Source organism: Sceloporus undulatus, chromosome 9, assembly GCF_019175285.1.
Source record: "Sceloporus undulatus isolate JIND9_A2432 ecotype Alabama chromosome 9, SceUnd_v1.1, whole genome shotgun sequence".
Taxonomy (NCBI): domain Eukaryota; kingdom Metazoa; phylum Chordata; class Lepidosauria; order Squamata; family Phrynosomatidae; genus Sceloporus; species Sceloporus undulatus.
The window spans coordinates 24,010,964-24,029,229 of NC_056530.1; the positions used below are offsets into that span (position 1 = coordinate 24,010,964).

General features: G+C 44.9%; 2 protein-coding genes across 2 annotated transcripts in view; one reads left to right on the forward strand and one right to left on the reverse strand.

Annotated features, from left to right (window-relative positions):
• The window catches only part of APOE (apolipoprotein E), a 21,922-nt gene extending 5,116 nt beyond the window's left edge, over positions 1 to 16,806 (reverse strand). The window contains exon 1 of the mRNA XM_042440324.1: positions 16,561 to 16,806. The gene's annotated coding sequence lies outside the window, so the exon portion shown is untranslated. The remainder of the gene's footprint in view (positions 1 to 16,560) is intronic.
• On the forward strand, positions 11,916 to 15,781 carry LOC121915796 (apolipoprotein A-I-like). Its single transcript, XM_042440325.1, has 3 exons — positions 11,916 to 12,116; positions 13,635 to 13,782; positions 14,719 to 15,781. The coding sequence occupies exons 1-3, from the start codon at positions 12,074 to 12,076 to the stop codon at positions 15,290 to 15,292; spliced, it is 765 nt and encodes a 254-aa protein (XP_042296259.1). The 5' UTR covers positions 11,916 to 12,073; the 3' UTR covers positions 15,293 to 15,781.
• Positions 16,807 to 18,266: the final 1,460 nt, after the last annotated feature.

An 18,266-nucleotide genomic window follows, 5' to 3' on the forward strand; every position in this document is an offset into this window, starting at 1 on the left:
CTATCTATCTATCTATCTATCTATCTATCTATCTATCTATCTATCTATCTATCTATCTATCATCTATCTATCTATCCTATCTTGCTGGCATCTGTCTATCTAATCCAGTGGTTCTCAACCTTCTTAATGCAGTTCCTCATGCTTTGGTGACCTCCAACCATAGAATTATTTTCATCTCGGTTCCTAGGACCATCAGAAATATGCGTTTTCCGATGGTCTTAGGCAACCCCTGTGAACTGCTGATCTAATCTATCTTGTTGGCATCTGTCCGTCCGTCCGTCCGTCCGTCCATCCGTCCATCCATCCATCCTCCACTGGAACAACTTTACAAGCTTGCAGTGTGTATTTTGTGCATTTTGGTTGGCTAGCTCATCCCTGAACAATCGCTTGGTGACTATGGGCAAGTGACACACTCTCAGCCCCAAAGGAAGGCAATAGCAAACCTCCTACAAACAAATTTTGCCAAGAGAACCCCAGGATAGGTTGGTCTTTGGGTCACCATTAGTCAGAACAACCACAACAAAGGTATTGCTATTTTATGGATTTTGGAAGTTATTGTATGGCCAGCGCGGCTATTCCTGGATATGCATCTATTCCTGTCTTTATATTTCCAGACCACAAATGACCGTCTTTTTTTGCAAATGCATAGCAGGGAGAAATCCAACCAGTGGAACTTTCTCCATCTGCAAATCTCCAGAGCGAACAAGGAGGAGTCCCGTGTTGAATTACTATCAGTTGTAATAATAACACCAGGGAAACTAAGCAGCCACCCTTGCTCAAAATAACTGCTAATTAGATACTCCAGAAAAGCAATTGGGTGTCTCTAAATATAGAGGTGCACGGATGTGTAGGAGATGGTGTAAAACACACACACACCTTTTTCCATATTCTCCCACATGGCGGTTTCTCCGAACCACAAAGACTCCCAGCTGCAGCCTTGTTCACTGTTTCGGAGCCAAACCTGCCACCAAAACAACAGCCAGCTTTGACAAGAAAGGGCTGGTTCAGTATTTGCCAGTTTTGCAGGGAAAGCCAAGATGGGCCTTTTGCCTTAAGTGCTGTGGGGTCATTTGGGTGCAAACCTCGAAAAACGACCTGCTCTGAAAATAAACTTTTGTCCGCTAGCTTTCAAAGCCATGTCCCAGGTTTCTTCTGTGAAATGTCGGAGGGTATGGAATGCAATGCTTTAACACTAAGGGCTCATTCCCACTTTCATTTAAACTGGTTTGCAATTCGCCTTTGCTCTGCATTGGTAAATTGATTCCAAAAGGTCCGTCGTTCCCGCTATGAAAGCGGATCTTTCCATTCTCCCCTTGTAACCCCTTCTTTTTTGGCACGATGGTCGTCCCCGCTAGTTTGCGCCGCTTCTATCAGTTTTATTTTTATAAAAATCATGCGCGCATGGGTCACCCCACAAGCGCAAAGGCAGCAAGGGGAAATGGAGGATCAACCAAAAGGGATGGAAAACACCCCTCTGCCATTAGTCCTTCCTATCCAGATCCATCATTCCCACTTATTGAACACGCTTCGGAATCGATTCTTTTCAAAAGAACCGCCAAAGAACTAGTGTCAGGAAAGAGCAGGTTTTTTTGCATTTGCCTCGCTTCATCGCAATTGGAACTGATCACAGTAGGATCGGGACTGGTTTCAAATGGGAACGACGGTCATATAACCCCAACCAGTGATTAGCTTTGAATCATATTTGGAACGTGCCCAAAGCGTGGCGACGAATAACCTCTTGCAACCATTTGGATCCATGGAAGGGCTGAGACTTTGCTTCTTGTGAGTCAGACAAAAGAAGAGGAACTTCGGGCTCATCCAGTTTATCTTGCATCATGAAATCACATGAGGATTGCAATAGACTAGCAAGGCATTTTGCTGCCAGGGGGAAATGCCCTACACAACATCAGCAACAACAACAACGCTGCATGTACAGACACACACAGGGCTCTTGTGACTCAATAGCAGCTGATCTCAGGCCCCAAAGCAAGACACTGCAAGCCAACTCAGGGGGCAGGGAAGATTGTGTGGGACCCAGATAGGGTTTATCAGGGCAAAAGGAAAGCACTGTTTCCCCTCAAATGAAAATTATACCCCAAATTTCTTTCACTCCCCAAATTTCTAGCCTTCCAGAGTCACCCAGAACTCTTCTCTTTGCTGTGTTTGTCTTCTTTTGGGTGCACTGGGTCCCTCTTTTCTTGGGGTGCCTAAACCCCATCTCAGTGATTCCCAAACTTTGGCCCTCAAATTGTTTTGGACTTTGCTTCCCAGAAGTCCCAGCCAGCTTCTCCATCATCAAGGATTCTGGGAGATAAGGTCCAAAAGATCTGGAGGGTTGCACTTTGGGAACCACTGCAGCTCAGGTTTTAAGTTACCGCAATGCTAGAAATTTGGAGAGTGAAGCAAAATTTGATGGGGTTGTTGTTGTGTGCCTTCAAGTCATTTCAACTTATGGAGACCCTATTGGGGGTTTTCTTTGCAAGTTTCTTCAGAGGGGGTTTGCTGTTGCCATCCTCTGAGGCTATAACAACAACAACAACAACAACAACAATTGCACAGCTAGTGGCTAGATGAAAAACTGGTTTGCTGTCAACTTTATATGGAATAGGAACATTGCATATAAATATGCATATTGCATGTATGCAATAGCATATAAAGCCTTCAGTGAGCCAATTTATTATTATCATCATCATCATCATCATCATCATCATCATCATCTTTATTTAGCTAATTTGTTTTTTCCAGTTGCATTGTATAGCAGCCATCTTGGTGACTGCCTTTAGATTGGCCCAATAAATGTGTTTCCACCGGCTGGACTTTGCATTTTGTTGCTTTCTTGTTACCATTGCAATAAAACATTTTACTGCAGACAGAGAGATATTCTGACCCCTGAAAAGACGGAAAGGAAAAGGGGCTGATTTTTAAAAGCTGGCCCTTCCAGGACTGGAGGGTCCACAGAAGCCAAACCAGGGGTGCCTTTGCTGGGCATTCATCATTCATCAGGCATTTAAAAAATGCCTCTATTGCTCCTCTTCCTCCTGGTCTTGGTTTCCTCCTGCAAACAGCTGCGTGCCTCTCATGCGCAGCCATGGCCCAGAGTAACCCTCCTCCTGCGCATGGAGACCAGAGGTCAGGATGATACCATCGGAGGTGCATTGTGACATGTGCAAAACAGATCCAGGGTTTATTTTATGGTGGAGCAGATAAGCAAACAGCTGGAAAGCCTTGGCTGCCACCTCCTCCTCCTGGCCTGAGGATCTCTGGAGGAAAAGTGGCTACAGACCCAACTCTGCAATGCCTGCCTTTGAAGAAACTTACCAAGAAAATCATCATCATCATCATCATCATCCTCCATTTTCTTTCTCACCCGCCTCTGCTCAAGGCTCAAGGCGGAGTGCAACATCTTCAAATACAAAACTAACAAAACCAGCAGTCGAAATGCAATGCTGCAAAATCATTAAAACACACTCATATAATACATTTTTTAAAATATACCAATTGAAAAGTCATGTATCATATTTTAACTGATTGTAAACCGCTGTGATCATTGGAATAGCGGTATACAGATAAAGATTCATTCATTCATTCATGATTTAAAATTTCGAGGGTAGGCCTGGAGATGGAAGAGAAGCCATAAGCCGGGAATGACTTGGCACACAACAACAACAACAACAACAACAAAACAGCAACAAAGGTACTACATCGGGAATGAGGAAAGTCCTCTGGATGTTAATTGGACTGCAACTCCCATCCGTGGAGCCGCCGTGATCCAGAATGCTAGGAGATGCAGTCCAGAAACATCTCATAGGGCTTCATGGTTTCCAGGCCTTTCACATGTTGTCCACCTTCCTCTGGACATGGTCCAGTCTGTCAATATCCCTCTTGGATTGAACTGGACACTGAAGTTTGACCAAAGCAGAATAGAGTGGGATTATTACTTCCCTCAATCTAGACACTATACTTCTATTGTTGCAGCCTAGGATCGTATTTGCCTTTTTAGCTGCTGCATCACACTGTTGGCTCATGCTCAGTTTGTGGTCTGCTAGGGGTCCTAGATCCCTTTCACATGTACTTTTGTTGAACCAGGTGTCTCCCACCCAATATTTGTTGTTGTTGTTGCTGTTGTGTGCCTTCAAATCATTTCTGAGACTAACCCTAACTGTATTGTGGGATTTTCTTGGCAAGTTTCTTCACAGGGGATTTGCCCTTGCCATCCTCTGAGGCTGAGAGAGTGTGACTCACCCAGGGTTACCTAGTGTGTCTTCCGGCAGAGATTCAAACCCTGGTCTCCAGAGTCATAGTCCAACCGCTGCACCATACTGGCTCCCAGAATGAAACTACGACCACAAGACACGCAATTGTTAACAAAATTGAGACGATAAATTTAAAAGACATACTTTAACATGCGCATAATAAAGATACAGGTTGCTCTAAGGTGGAGGCATAGGCATAGGCATCTCCATGGACATTCAAGGGAAGCGCTTTCTTGCAAGTCATCCCTAGTTTGCCTTTTTGGAGCTGGCAATCTGTTGACCTCTTTTTCCATCCAGAAAAGGGCTGGAGATCCCATGCGGAGGACAGCGGCCGGTCGGAAATACAAAGAAAGCCCCCAAGTGGGATTGTGTTTCGTTGTTTTGTTTTTCAAAGCATTCCTGCGGTTGGAAAACAAGGAGCGTGTTTTCCATCCATCCAGCCCATCTGTTGGGCTTGTTTTTTTATGCAGAGGAGATTCCAGAGCTTGGATGTAACTAGGTTATTATATATATTATCTGTTACTTGAACTCAGCTCCTTTTTTGGATTTGCAATAAACAAAGAGGACTTGGAGAGCTTCGTTTTGGACTATAAATCCTTGGTTATGGGTAGACTGTTGAAATAATGCAGTTTGACCCCACTTTACCTGCCATGGCTCCTTCCTCCAGAATCCTGGGAATTGTTTTGTGAAGCAGCAACACTTTGACAAAGCTAAAGACCTTGTAAAAACTACACATCCCAAGAGTCCATAGGAAGGAGCTATATCACTTAAAGTGGTGTCAAACTGCATTATTCCTTCAGTGCAGATGCACTCGTAAGAGCCAACTTGGCAGAGTGGTTTGAGTATTGGACTGTAAATCTGGGTTCAAATCTCAGCTTGGCCATGGAAGCCTATTGGGTGACCCTTGAGCAAGTCACACTCTCTCAGCCTCTCAGGGAAGGCAATGGCAAAGTGCCTCTGAACAAATCTTGCCAAGAAAACCCTCATAAGAAACAACTTGAAGGCACACAACAAGAAGAACAAGATGCACCCGTAGTTGTTTCCAAGAGCAAGCAAGGAACGGTTTACTTTCTCTTTTTGGAAAATGCACATTTTTGAGCTGTTGTTCTAATTCCGTTTGTTTCCAAAGGTAAATTTCCAGGCTCTGGGAGATCTGGCACACGTTGCAAACTCTTTTGTGTTGAACATTTTGGCCTGCTGTTCCAGGGGTCAGAAATCAAGCGTTATCTCCTATCCGAAGGGACGGACGTGGCATTCCCTGGCTGTCATGGGGAGCAAAAGCAAAGAGTCCAAAAGTCCAAACGTTGCAAAGCCTGGAAAGCAAGAGGGCAGAGGACCAACTGCGGCGTTGGCATCAGAGCGATCTGGGAAGATGGCACAAATGTCGCCCTTTGCGTTGGCGAGGCCAAAATCCAAAACGCCATTCTCACCTCTCCTCCACGCCTTTCTCGGTTTGGACGGTTCAGCGACAGAGGTCAACTCTGACCCAAAGAAATAGCTATGGAGAATCTAAAAATGGTGACACACCTTGTTACAATAATATCCCAAAGGAATATAAAGATTTGATTATTTGCAGTTTCGATTAATACGTTTTCTCCAGGAATCTCTAGCTCCTCCAGCGCAATTCTGCCAGAAGTTGACCATAGAGTCATGCTGGAGAACCTAGAAACTGCTAGAGAAAACACCTCTCTAGGCATTTGGAGGTCCTCTGCTAGATGTTGGCCATAGAGTTGTATTGGAGGTCCTGGAGGTTCCTAGAGAGGTGGCCTCTTAAGTAAAAAGAAGAGTGTTTTATTTGATTTGCAGTTTTTCCACTTTCAGGAGGGGTCCTCCAAAATTAACCCCAGCAAACATGGAGGGACCACTGCAAATAACCACACTGTAGTGGTACTAGCAAACACTTAAATGCATAATGCAAAATGCCATGGAAAACTGTCTATTCCAAACAGTTATAGGGATGGAGTAAAGCATACGATGGACATATAATATAAGTCAGCAGCACTGAAGACCAGGGAAGACCTTTATCGCTACTGGGAACAGTAGGAGAGAAACTGGGACGTTGTAAAACACAGCTGAAAAAGTGAGAAGGCAGAGGGATGAATCAGGACCGTCTCTGCCACATCCGAACTGTTGGAAAGGATGCCACTCGACCCCAATTTCTGCTGGGATTTCATATACACCTCTCTCAAAACTTCATAAGCCTTTTCATCTTGATCCCAGAAGGGACAGGGTTTTTTTAAAGAGATAATCAGGAAAAAGAAGCAGAATCCTCCTCCTTGTCCTTCTCTCTGTCCCAAGAAAAGGCTTTGATCTGGCAGAATCTATTTGCAAATCTGGGAGCGTTCCTGGAAGAAGGAGACAACATTGTTTGTGGCCTTTCATGTGTGGGGAATCAGGAGGAAGAAAGGCATGACTTACTGTTCAGGGTCACTCCAATGTGGCGCAATTGGGGAAAATAAAAGGACCCAGGAATCTTGGCTCCAAAGCCTCCCAGGATTTAGGGCCTGGCGATAGGAGCAAAGTGAAAGGGTGCCCAGATAGTAAGGCAAAGTGGGTCGGCCTCCTCAGGCCCATTGCAAGCAACAGATAGCGAGGGCATCCACACACGACATTTGCAGCATCAACTGCTTTGGCACCATCCTACCAAATACTGGGATTTGTAGTTTGGGTGAAAGAACGCTTTGCATCTTTGTCCCATTGGTGGGTTCCTCTAGACAGGGCCAGACCTGCTTTTCCTGCAATAAACCCAAAGAAGCATTTGTGGCTCTGCTCTTCCTCACAACGCATTGGCACTGCACTAGGAACACCATAATGCAATGGCACTCCAGTGCAAACCCCACAATGCAGTGACACTGCACTGCAAATCCTACAATGCAGTGGCACTGCACTAGGGACATCAGAATGCAGTAGTATTGCACTGCAGACCCACAATGCAGTGGCACCATGCTAGGTTCACCATAATGCAGTGGCAGTGGGCTACTGGCCCCACAATGCAATGGTACCTAGGTCTATACATTGCTGTCAGAATTCTCCTCCTCCCTGGAAAAGGGAAGAAAATATAGTTAGTGTTCGGTGTGACAAAATTAAAATGTTTTGCCTCTCTCTCTTTCTTTCTCTCTCGCTCTTTCCAGTTCAGGGTGGGAATTTCCGTTCAAACTTCAGCATTCTGGATGGCATGATGGCTTTATTGCTTTGGTACTAATTTAGTTGAGCACTTAAACTGCAGGGATGCAACTGAGTCTGTCTCTTGCGCATGTCTAGCTTTGTTGCTTTCGTTGTGTCCCTCCAAATTGTTTCTGACGTATGAGGACCCCAAGGGAAACCTATCACAGTGTTTTTCTTGGCAAGGGTTGTTCAGAGGGGTTTTGCCTTTGCCTTCCTTCGAGGCTGAGAGAGTGTGACTTATACAGTGCACACCACACACTGTGAGGACACAGTATCTCCCATCCAGAGTCCCTTTGTCTTTCACTACTCTATTTCCCATCCCTTTCGCTGACCAACTTGTCTGTTGGAACCCAAATGTCCAGGGCTGCCTTTACCCCAGGACACTTTTGTGTCTACACAGCACAATACTCCCACACAAAACACACACAAAACCACCATCTGGGATGATTTATGGCCACCTGCGTTAACCACAGAAGTCACAGCATGAGCCTCCCTTTGCCTTTGCCTTTGCCTTTGCCTTTGCGATGCCAGAGAGGGAGGCAGCTGCGTTGCCCCGGGCCTTTGGCTTTGCTAAAACAGCGCAATCGGCTGACGCAGCACATTATGTGTGCAAAGAGTGAAGGGGAATGCAAGGGACACAAACTTAAAAACACAAGCCTCCAGAGAGCAGATTTTGAACCCTGCAACATCTCAGAAACAAAAGCCAGGGCGCATGTGGCTAAGCACCTCAGAGCATGGTCAAGAAAGGAAAGAGATCTTGCAGCACCTTTGAGACAAACGGGAGGCAAAGCGCCCAAATCCCAAGAATAAAAGGGAATTGTTTTCAGACAACATCCCCCAATGTTGCCATTATCCCAGACTTAACCTGTGATTAAAGTGATCAAAACGCACTTTCGGGATTTTCCAGAAAGTAAAAAGTGGCCAAAAGCAAACAAATCATGCACTTTAGTTCATGGGTTAAGTCTGGGATAATGGCAAAACAATCCTGGTTTTGTGGGCTATTCCTGGATTTAACCCTCATTTAGTCACAAAATTTGGGCACTTCCCTCCTGTGTGATAAACTCCAAACTGAAAGAAAGAAGTTGGTAGCATGAGATTTTGTAGACCAGAGTCTAAGGTCACTCAAGAAACTACCAGTCATATCATGACAGTTCAAGTGGTATATAGAATCGCTGCAACTTGGGGTGCATTTACACTGTGGAAATAACGCAGTTTGACACCACTTTAACTGCCATGGCTCCATCCTACAGAGTCATGGGATTTGTCCTTTTGGGATGCACCGCCATCGGTGCTCTTTGGACCTAGAAGTCCCAAGAGTCCACAGGATGGAGCTACAGCATTTCAAAGTGGCATTGAACTGCATTATTTCTACACTGCAGATGCACCCTTGTTTCATGTCTATCTATCCCGAAAGGAGCTTTTATTCCAGTTCTTGCAATACTTTGGTGCCATCCATCCCGGCAAGGGAAAGCGTTTATTCTTTTGGGGGGAAAGTCCCAGTCGAGATAAGATTTTCCTGGTAAACAGGTCAGTAAAAAGGAGTGGCTCACAATGGCCAAGTGCTGATGAGGATTTTTGGGTTTATCAAGGTGCAGACAGAGATCGGCTGGGCTACTGTTACCTGCCAAGGCACAGATAGGTTATACAAAGGCAGGGATGATGGGAAACACACCAAGCACAGCCCTTGTTTATAGGCTTTGGCCTCCGGAGAAGGACAAAGGCCAAAGCCCTTCAACATCTGAGATGTTTTCTGCCTTCTCTTTGCAAAAAGGTTGTGAAGAAATCCCTGTTGCTTCACCCGAAAGCTCAGCTGAGCAAGGAAGCGGCGGAAAGTGACGTCAGAGATGGAGAAGGAAATCCAAAAGCAGAACTGGGACTTAAAAAGAAAAGAAGAAGAAGAATTAATGTCCTGGGGCTCAGACATGGAGGCCAAGGATTGCTCAGTGCTATGAACTTTAGTGACTTCTGTGTTCCTCAAAGCGTGGCCTCTTCAGCCGCAGAAAGAACGGCAGTGACCTTTGCTTGGTGCGGAAAAAGTGTGGCAAAAGAGCATGATTTTCAAATCTCTGGTTTTTCTGGAAAGGTTTTTTTCTGGAATGAATGAAGGATGTACCCATGCTCAATCCGCATTAAGTGCCACGTCTCCATTGCACTGCTCCGTTGCTCCTTTGCATGCAACCCTGAGATTTGTAGTTTAGGGAGGCTTTTAGAGTTATAAAGTACTATAGTTCCCTTGCAAAGAAAGCATGAAGTCCCAGGAATCTCTGCCCAAGAGACATGGAAACGAAAGCCTTGTTCTTGAGATGGAGGCTCTGTGCGTTCAAAGTTATGACAACCCTCTCCCAGGGTTTTCTTGGGGAGCTTTAGTCCTTTGCTGTCCTCTGAGGCTGAGAGAGTGTGACTTGCTCAGGGTCACCCAAAGGGTTTCTATGGCTGAGTAGGGATTTGAACCATGCTCTCCAGAGCCGTATTTTATCACACGAAGGGGATTGGGAGTTTATCCCGTGAATATCCCTGGAAAACCACGTAATTACGTGAAACGATTTCACACGACGTTGTGCAAAACCCGCTGTTAAAGTGGTCACAAAGAAGGATCAATGCACATCTTTTTTACTTTTAGGATTTCAGCATTTCCGGTATCACTTTCACGTGTGATAATCATTCACGCAGTTACTCGCCATTTCCGCTTTATGTGCGGGATGCTTTAAATGTGCTTTCATCTCTCTTTAATGCTGAAATTAGCCCCGGTGTGATAAACTTGATAAATAGTCCAACACTATTTACAAACCAGGACTCAGGATTTCTTTTTTAAGGAATAAAAAGAGAGAGAGAGAGAGAGAGAGAGAGAGAAGGAAATAAAGAGAAGAAAAGAGAGATTTCCCCAAAACTAAACTCTGTCCGCACTTGGATAGAAAAATAAAGGCAAGGAACCTGTGATCGCTTCATTCTCTGGCCTTCATTGCCCTCTTCTGGCTGAATTCTCATTTTAATTCTGTTTTTTATACTGATGTCAACTTGTTGCTGGACTTTATCACACAGAAGAAAACTGGAAGTTTAAATGGGGTTTATCCTGTGAAAATTGCTCAATCTCAGTGCGCCCACATCATACGTGAGCACGCCATACGCAGCTTTCAGCACTGGAAGAGGCAATGGCGCACGCATCCATGGTGTGCGCACCACGCTGCATGCACGAACCCCATTGTTTTCAATGGGGCTCAAGCATATGTGGAATTTTCCTTACGTTGCGGTCCAGAACGGATCCCCCGCGTAAGGGAAGGGCGCACGGTACTATTAAATCGCAATTAAGATTTTCAGACACTGCGCGATAAAAGAGCCATTATCCCAGGAATAACCAGGCAATAAACAGCAAGAAAGCATTTTTGGGATTTTCCCCATGAAGGATCCCTCGCTGTTTATTGCCTGGTTATTCACAGGTTAATGGCATTTTAATTGCTTTTCATCGCGACGTCGTGTGAAAAGCTTTATCACAATTGCACAACATTCACGGGATAATGCTGTTTAATTTCTCAACCAGATGCTTCAAGACCAAGCAATGATCATAGGTTGACTTACCCTTTCTAAAGCCAATTTGTTCATCACCAATAATGTTCTCATTGCTATTTAATTGCAAAATTGTGAGTTCATGGAAAAGATTTTCCCATGAATGACCATGTCACCCTTTCATTCTAGTATTGGTTGTAAAGCTCACTTACGGAAGTGAAACGTAGCATATGATAGTGTTGGGAATATCTTGTTTTCCAAATATTGTTGGAGACCCCATCAGTCTCTAGAAAGTTCAAAATGTTTCCCTTTGATACTTATGCAAGGCTTCCCTGACCTGGTTGTTTCATTTCATGTAAGTATATATTTGTGTACTGTATTTTATTTTATGTTGCAACCCGCCTCGATCCTTTTTGGAGAGGCGGGATATAAATAATAATAATAATAATAATAATAATAATAATAATAATAATTTATTAGGAAAAAATATCTTACTCTGGAGTAGGACAAGGAGTAACCCCCAAATCGCCACTGCTCCCCATCCCTGGTTCTTCCCCTGTTAGGTCTACAAATATTCTGTTTAAAAAGTCATGCCCAAGAGCATGTCGACTCCATTAACTGAGACATGACTATCTCCAAAGACATAGGTCACATATGTGCAAGGGTCCTACACTTTGGAATGGCCACATATATAGAAGGGTCTTATTTTTTGGAATGGCTTTAGGGCTCTCAACCGTCTTAATCTCTCTCCTTTGCCCCATAAAGATTGGCTCTGCAAAGAAGGGAAGCGTGGGAGATGCTGCCACGTTCCCTTGGATTCTGGAGAGATAAAGTCAATGGATATACGTAGCTGCCGTTGAAGGCCGCTGATTCATTTATGGTCGCTTCCCCACTTTGCTCAACACCTTTCCAAGCATGGCCTTCTCTCGCATTGTTTGGAAGGCTTTGGAGACTGTGGCAATTATGGTTGGGGTGTGGAAGAGATAGTCCACGCCACACGTCCAGAGACACATGGGACCGGCATCTTGGGTTAATGAATGACCAAAAAGCTGGGCATGGGAGGAAGGGTCGAGGCGATGCACCTACTCTGAGTCCCTTAAAAACAGAGCCCACCGTCCCACCAGGTTCTCAAGACCTTCCGGCACTGAGCCACCATGAAGCTCCTCTTTCTCACTCTGGTTTTGGCCACTTTCACGGGTAAGTGGACAGTCAGTCTCAGGCTCGAGGGACAATTTTTGGAGCTTCTCCTCTTCCCAGGATGGTGGGCAACCTCCTTGCTTTCTCCTACACTTAGGAAGGTGGTGGCAGTGGTAAGGGATTAGGCGCAGTGGTGGCAAACCTATGGCACGAGTGCCAGAAGTCGCACTCAGAGCCCTGTCTGTGAGCTCACACAGGCCATCACCTCAGCACAGAGTTTGCCAGAGTTCGTTACTAGAAAGTCAGAAGGACATTGGCAGTTTGCACACAATAATGGTTGGGGTTGCAGTTTGGACACTCAGCCTTTTTTGTGACTACAACACGCTTGAAACCCTCAAAGTCATTTTGGCCCTGATGGCCATGGGGATTGAACTTTCCAAGCTCGGGGGGGGGGGAGTCTTCTCTCTCTAGCTGCATCACATTACAGAATTAATGCACTTTGCACAGAATTAATGCTATGGGATGATGGGATTTGTAGTTTGGTGACGTATTTATAATAATAAAAAAATAAATAATAAAACATTATTTTTATAGAAATAAAAATTAACCACCGATAACCGCCCTTCCGAAGATCAGGGCGGTTTACAGCATATTAAAGCATATTAGCCTTCTTCGTCAGAGAGCTCTGATGCAATAATAATCTACAGATCCTAGGACTCCACAGGTTGGAGCCATGAAAGTTAAAGTGATGTCAAACTGCATTAATTCTGCAGTGTGGCAGTTCATCCGTGTGGCTGTGTGTGTGTGTGTCTGTGTGTGTTTTGCTGCCACATTACTAAATTTCAGAAGTCAACTGGAAACGCTTGGAAATTTGGGCTGAGAGAGTAATTCTGCAAATACATTTAGGTTGCGCATATGATATTGTAATTTGAAGGTAGAATTTTAATTTTGCTAATTGTTTATGTATGTCACAACTATTAGCATTATACTCAGTATCATGTGGGAATTATGGGACTGAACAGACCACCCCTTTCAATGCCGGATTGGGACCATGGCAACTACATGCTGCAGCTCCTTTTTTGCATTGTGGAAAGGGTGCCATAGCTGGCGACGGTGTGGCTTTTCTGTGCTCCTTTTGTGCTGTGCCATCTGGAAGCAGAGCCAGAGGAGTGCCGTGATGCCACCTGCCATGTGATGGGGTGCGTGGCGTCACGCTGGGATGGGGCGGAGTCAGGGCATGCATTGTGTGGCGGACACCATGCCCCCACTCCGCCCCAATGCTGGCCAAAGATGGCAATCTGTCAAGGTTGTATGATTTATGAGTAACATTAGTGCAAAAAAGCATTGCCAAGTATTCTGTATGGAGGAGGCCAATGCAGGAGTTTGCTTTTGCCTGAGCCTCCTGGGAAGGTTCGGATCCTGCGCCTTCTCTCCTCTCCTTTCCTATACACTTCACAGGAGCTATTTCCATCTTGCTTTGCTTAATCATTGTTGTTTGTTTGGTGACTTCTTTTATGATGCGACTGTTGCAAGTACAGAGAAGATGCCAAGATGCCTTGGTTTGTCTTTGTCTCCCAGGGTCCCAGGCGTTCGTCCTCCGCGATGAGTCCTATCCTCAGCTGGAAAAGTTGAAAGAAGACCTGCAAGAATACCTGAGAAATGTGACCAGTACTGTGAATGAAAAGATAGACTTCATCCGAAGGTTGGAGATCACCCAGTCGCTGGTGTAAGTCATTTGGAGAGTTGCAGCAGGTCCTTACCAGAATATAGCAGGCAGAGGAATGGTGCGTCTGGATGGAATAAAAAGCCCAGAAAGCCCCAAAGATTGTTCCTGTTCTTTTCTGATTTTGTTTTGGAGATCCATATCTCAATCACTAAAGGTCCAAAATCCCAGTCAGGATGGAATGCCGTTGTTGTTGTTGTTGTGTGCCTTCAAGTCATTTCCAACATATGGCAACCCTATCATGGGGATTTCTTGGGAAGTTTCCTAAGAAGGAGTTTGCTATTGCCATCCTTTGAGGCTGAGAGAGTGTGACTTTCCCAAGGCAATGGCAAGCTGCACAAATCTTCCCAAGAAAACCCCAAGATAGAGCCTTAGGGCCACCATAAATCAGAAACAAGTTGAAGGCACGCAACAACAACAACAACAACGTGTACTATGACATCTGCTATAGCCACTCTTCGATTTGTTATTTCATTTTAATTGAGAATTGTTTAATTGTATTTTAGGTGTGGGTGGGATATTGGGATGTGGGACCGTATGTTTTAACTTGTAAACTGCCCCGGTTGCGTTACACAGAGAGGCGGGATACTAAGAATATTATTATTATTATTATTATTATTATTATTATTATTATTATTATTATTCTAAGGAGAAGCAAACCCCCCCTTTTTTTTTTTTTGCAATATCAGCTATCTCAAGATTGACTTTCAATGGGATGACATGTTTATATTGCCTAAAATATAAGCTCCAAAGCCGGGATTGCGGCGGAAGGGTCAAGATTACAAAGAAAGAAAATTGGATAGACTGTAGTATATACCAAAATAGGATGTTATAGAATAATATCATGCTCAACTATGCAATGCTTGTATTGTTTATAAAGCTGTCAATGAATAGAAATGTTAGGAGTAAACCCCTTTGTCTTTTCCGTTTCCGCTGCAGAGACCAGCTCCACAAGGGCTACGCCAAAGTGGAGCAACGCGTGCGCGACTTGAAAACGGAGCTCCCCACGGAGGTGACCCAGGGCTATGAACATGTGGTTGGGGTCTCCATGGGGCTGGTTGAGAAAGGCCTTGGTGCCTTGAGGGGCTTGAAGAACAAGGTGGCCCCTGCCACGGATAAGCTGGCCGAGTCCTTCTATGACATTGTGGTCCCCTATGCCAACGTGGTTCTGGAAAAGGTGGATTCGTACACCGGCGCCATGCGCCAAGCGGTCACTGAAGCCACCAGCAAAGTGCAAAACCCCAAACTGGCGGAGAAGCTGAAGCAGCTGCTGGAAGACCTGAGGAACCAGTTAGTGCCTTACACTAACCAGCTCCAAAACCAGTTGGAAGGGTTTCAGGCTTCCTTGGAGCCTCACACCAACCGGGTGCAAGAGAAGTTCAAGCAAGGCATGGAGAGGATCAAGCAAACTTTCCAGCCCTGGGTTGACTCCATTCGCGAAGCTCTCCAGAGATACACCAAGGGCTTTACGAAATGGGTGCGCGGCTCCTCTGGGGCTTCGCAAGAGCAATGATGCTTTTAAAAGGGGGGGTAAAAAGCAATGCTTTGCAAGGAATAACAGGTGGAAACTCAGCTCCATTCTGAATAAAAAGTCAGCAAACAAAGGCTGTGTCTGCACTGCAGAAACGATGCAGTTCAACGCTGCTTTAACTGCCATGGCTCAATGGTATGGGAGTTTGGGATTTGTAGTTTATTGTGGCACCAGAGCTCTCTGACTATAAATCCCACAACTGCATAGTATGGAGTCATGGTTGGAAAATTAGCGTCAAACCGCATTAAATCTGCAGCCAAAGGGGGTACTAATACGTCCACTAAAAAACAAAGTAGATATTTGTACTTTTCCCCTGCAGATTTTTCTGACCATAATAAATGAAATGATGTCTCTGCAAATGTTTGGCCAGTGAGTCTCTGAAGGGGGTCCCACCCAGGAGACAGGCAGCGAGCAGAGATCCAGTAAGACAAAATAAAAATGAATATGGTTCAAAGATCATTCTTCTGCTCATCTGTTAAAAGAGGGTTGTCCACAGCATCAAACATGAGCAACGTTAGGGATGGTTTGCAGTGTATATTTTCATACGTTTTTGCCCATTCCTCTACTCCAGCGTGGCACAGTGGTTTGAGTATGGGACTACAACAACTCTGGAGGCCTGGGTTTGAATCCTGGCTCAGCCATGTAAACCAAGTCCTACCATCTCAGCCTCGGAGTAGAGCAATGGAAAACCTCCTCTGAGCAAACCTTGCCATGAAGACCCTCTGGTAGGTTTATAGTACCGTCGCCTTAAGTCTGAAATGAGTTGATGTCACACAACCACAACAACAACAACAACAACAACAACCACTATACCCTCCAACTGTCTGGATTTGGCAAGGATACTCCCAATTAATCCTCTGCCATCAGCTGCTTTTAAAATGTCCCAGTTTCTCCTCCAGCCTTCTCCCTCTTCATCCTCAGCTTACATAATAATAATAATAATAATAATAATACTGTAATAATAATAATAATTTATTTGCATCCCGCCCAATCAGTGAGGAATGCTGGCAGCTAACAACAATCGGAGTACAATAAAAACACAATAAAAAACAAATGCATCCCTTCCCAGCCCCACAGCCATATAAAAAGCAGACAACAACAATAAGCGATACCAATACAGGGGCAATCAGTAGGAAAACCTAAGAAGGTTACAAGTCAAACAAGGTTTGTCGGAAATCCTTTCCCCAATCCCTCAGCACAGGTCCACATCATAACAAGATTCAGCAAATTAAATATAAATGTAAACATACTGCAGTTGCTGCAAACTGAGCTCAAAATGCAAAGGCTTTTGCAGTCCATTGACTCAGAAGAGGAGAGAGGATAGGAGTAGGAGGGAAAATGTTGTCCTTCCCATTAGGATCAGGCAAAAGCAAGCCGCTGCAGATGCTCCTAGCTTGTCTTACTCTGGTTTTTTCTCATTGTTAACTTAAACCCGCTCTGATGATGCTTGTCCACAGGTCTCCTGGTTTCCATTGGAGAAATGTTAGCATGGATGAGAGTGCTGCTGTAGCTATCCGAAATTTTCCATATCTGAGAAATACCCTCAATTGCTTCATATGGGGAGTCTACCAAAGCCCTGTCGCTTATTTGCACAACTCACTAACCTTACCTAACAAACTGGAGTTCAATGCCTTCCAATAGCTGTCTGCTCTCGTTTATTTTATTTTTTGCTCCCAGTTTGGGACAATGACCCCCAAACTGGGGTGAGTGGAATGGGGCATTTCATCCATGCCTTGTGTGGACATTGAAGTCCTTCAGGGGAATCTGTGTTTGAGGATGGTGTGTGTTTGTGTGTGGGGTTATGTTTCAACATGCTCAGAAGTGACCTGGAGTTGGGGATGAGTTGTGAGATGGGCAAATTTGTTGATGATGATACACTATTTGCAGTGCAAAGGACAATAAAAATGGATTATGGAGAGCTCCAGATAGATCTCTGCAGACTGGTGAGGAAAAGGCATGAAATGGGCAAAGGGGGTTCTTTGCAAAGACATGGAGATAGATATATTTGGGGGCAGAAAAGAAATCCCAATTTCATCTCTATTAATAATAAGGAACCCTGGTGTTGCAGTGGCTAAATGCCAGTCCTGCGGCCACAATAAATGAACGTTGTGCGTTCGATCCTGAGTGCTCCAGCAAACCACATAGGGTCACCACACGTCCGAAATGACTTGAAGGTACACAACACTAACAACAGTGTGCATCCAATAAATTGCAACACTGAGCTCCTCTGAAAAGAATGGGTGAAGTGTGAAGGTGACAACTATTGGCAAAACCCAAGGAAACTATTGGAAGAACCCAACGCTCCTTCCCAAAAAACTGGAAGAGCTCTTCGTTTGCAATTGCAAGCCTTCTTTGACGAAGCCAGGATATTCAGAAATAAAAAGCCCAGGGACCTGGAAGGCAAAGCAAAACTACATCACATCCCTTGCTCCAGTCAGTGGCTGCATCCACATTTGCAGAAATAACCCACTTCTTTAACTGCCATGTGATGGAGTTCTAGGTTTGTAGTTTGAAAGGTATTTAGCCTTCTCTGTCAGAGAGCTCTGGTGTCCCAACAAAGTACAATTCCCAGGCTCCATAGCTATGGGGCTGTGGCTGCTAAAGCGGCGTCAAGATGGATTATTCCTGCAAATGTGGATGCAGCCAAGTGACTGGAGCAAGGGATGTGAATGATGCAGTTTTGCTTTCTCTGCCAGGATCCTGGGCTCTTTTATATCCGAACATCCAGGCTTCTGCAGTGCAGCTGCAGCCAAGGTGGCAAAAGTTGAACTGTGTGTTTACTGAACCAGAAGCCATTTCTTTCCACCATGTGTGTGGCTGGCTAGTTGCCTTCCTCATAGCCAAGCATTGCCTTCATCCCTGTAGCAGATGGGGCTGCCATTCACTGCTTTTCAATGGAACAAACCTATAAGCCCTGGGCCCATCAATGGGCCGAACGGGGCTCCCTGACCAGAGG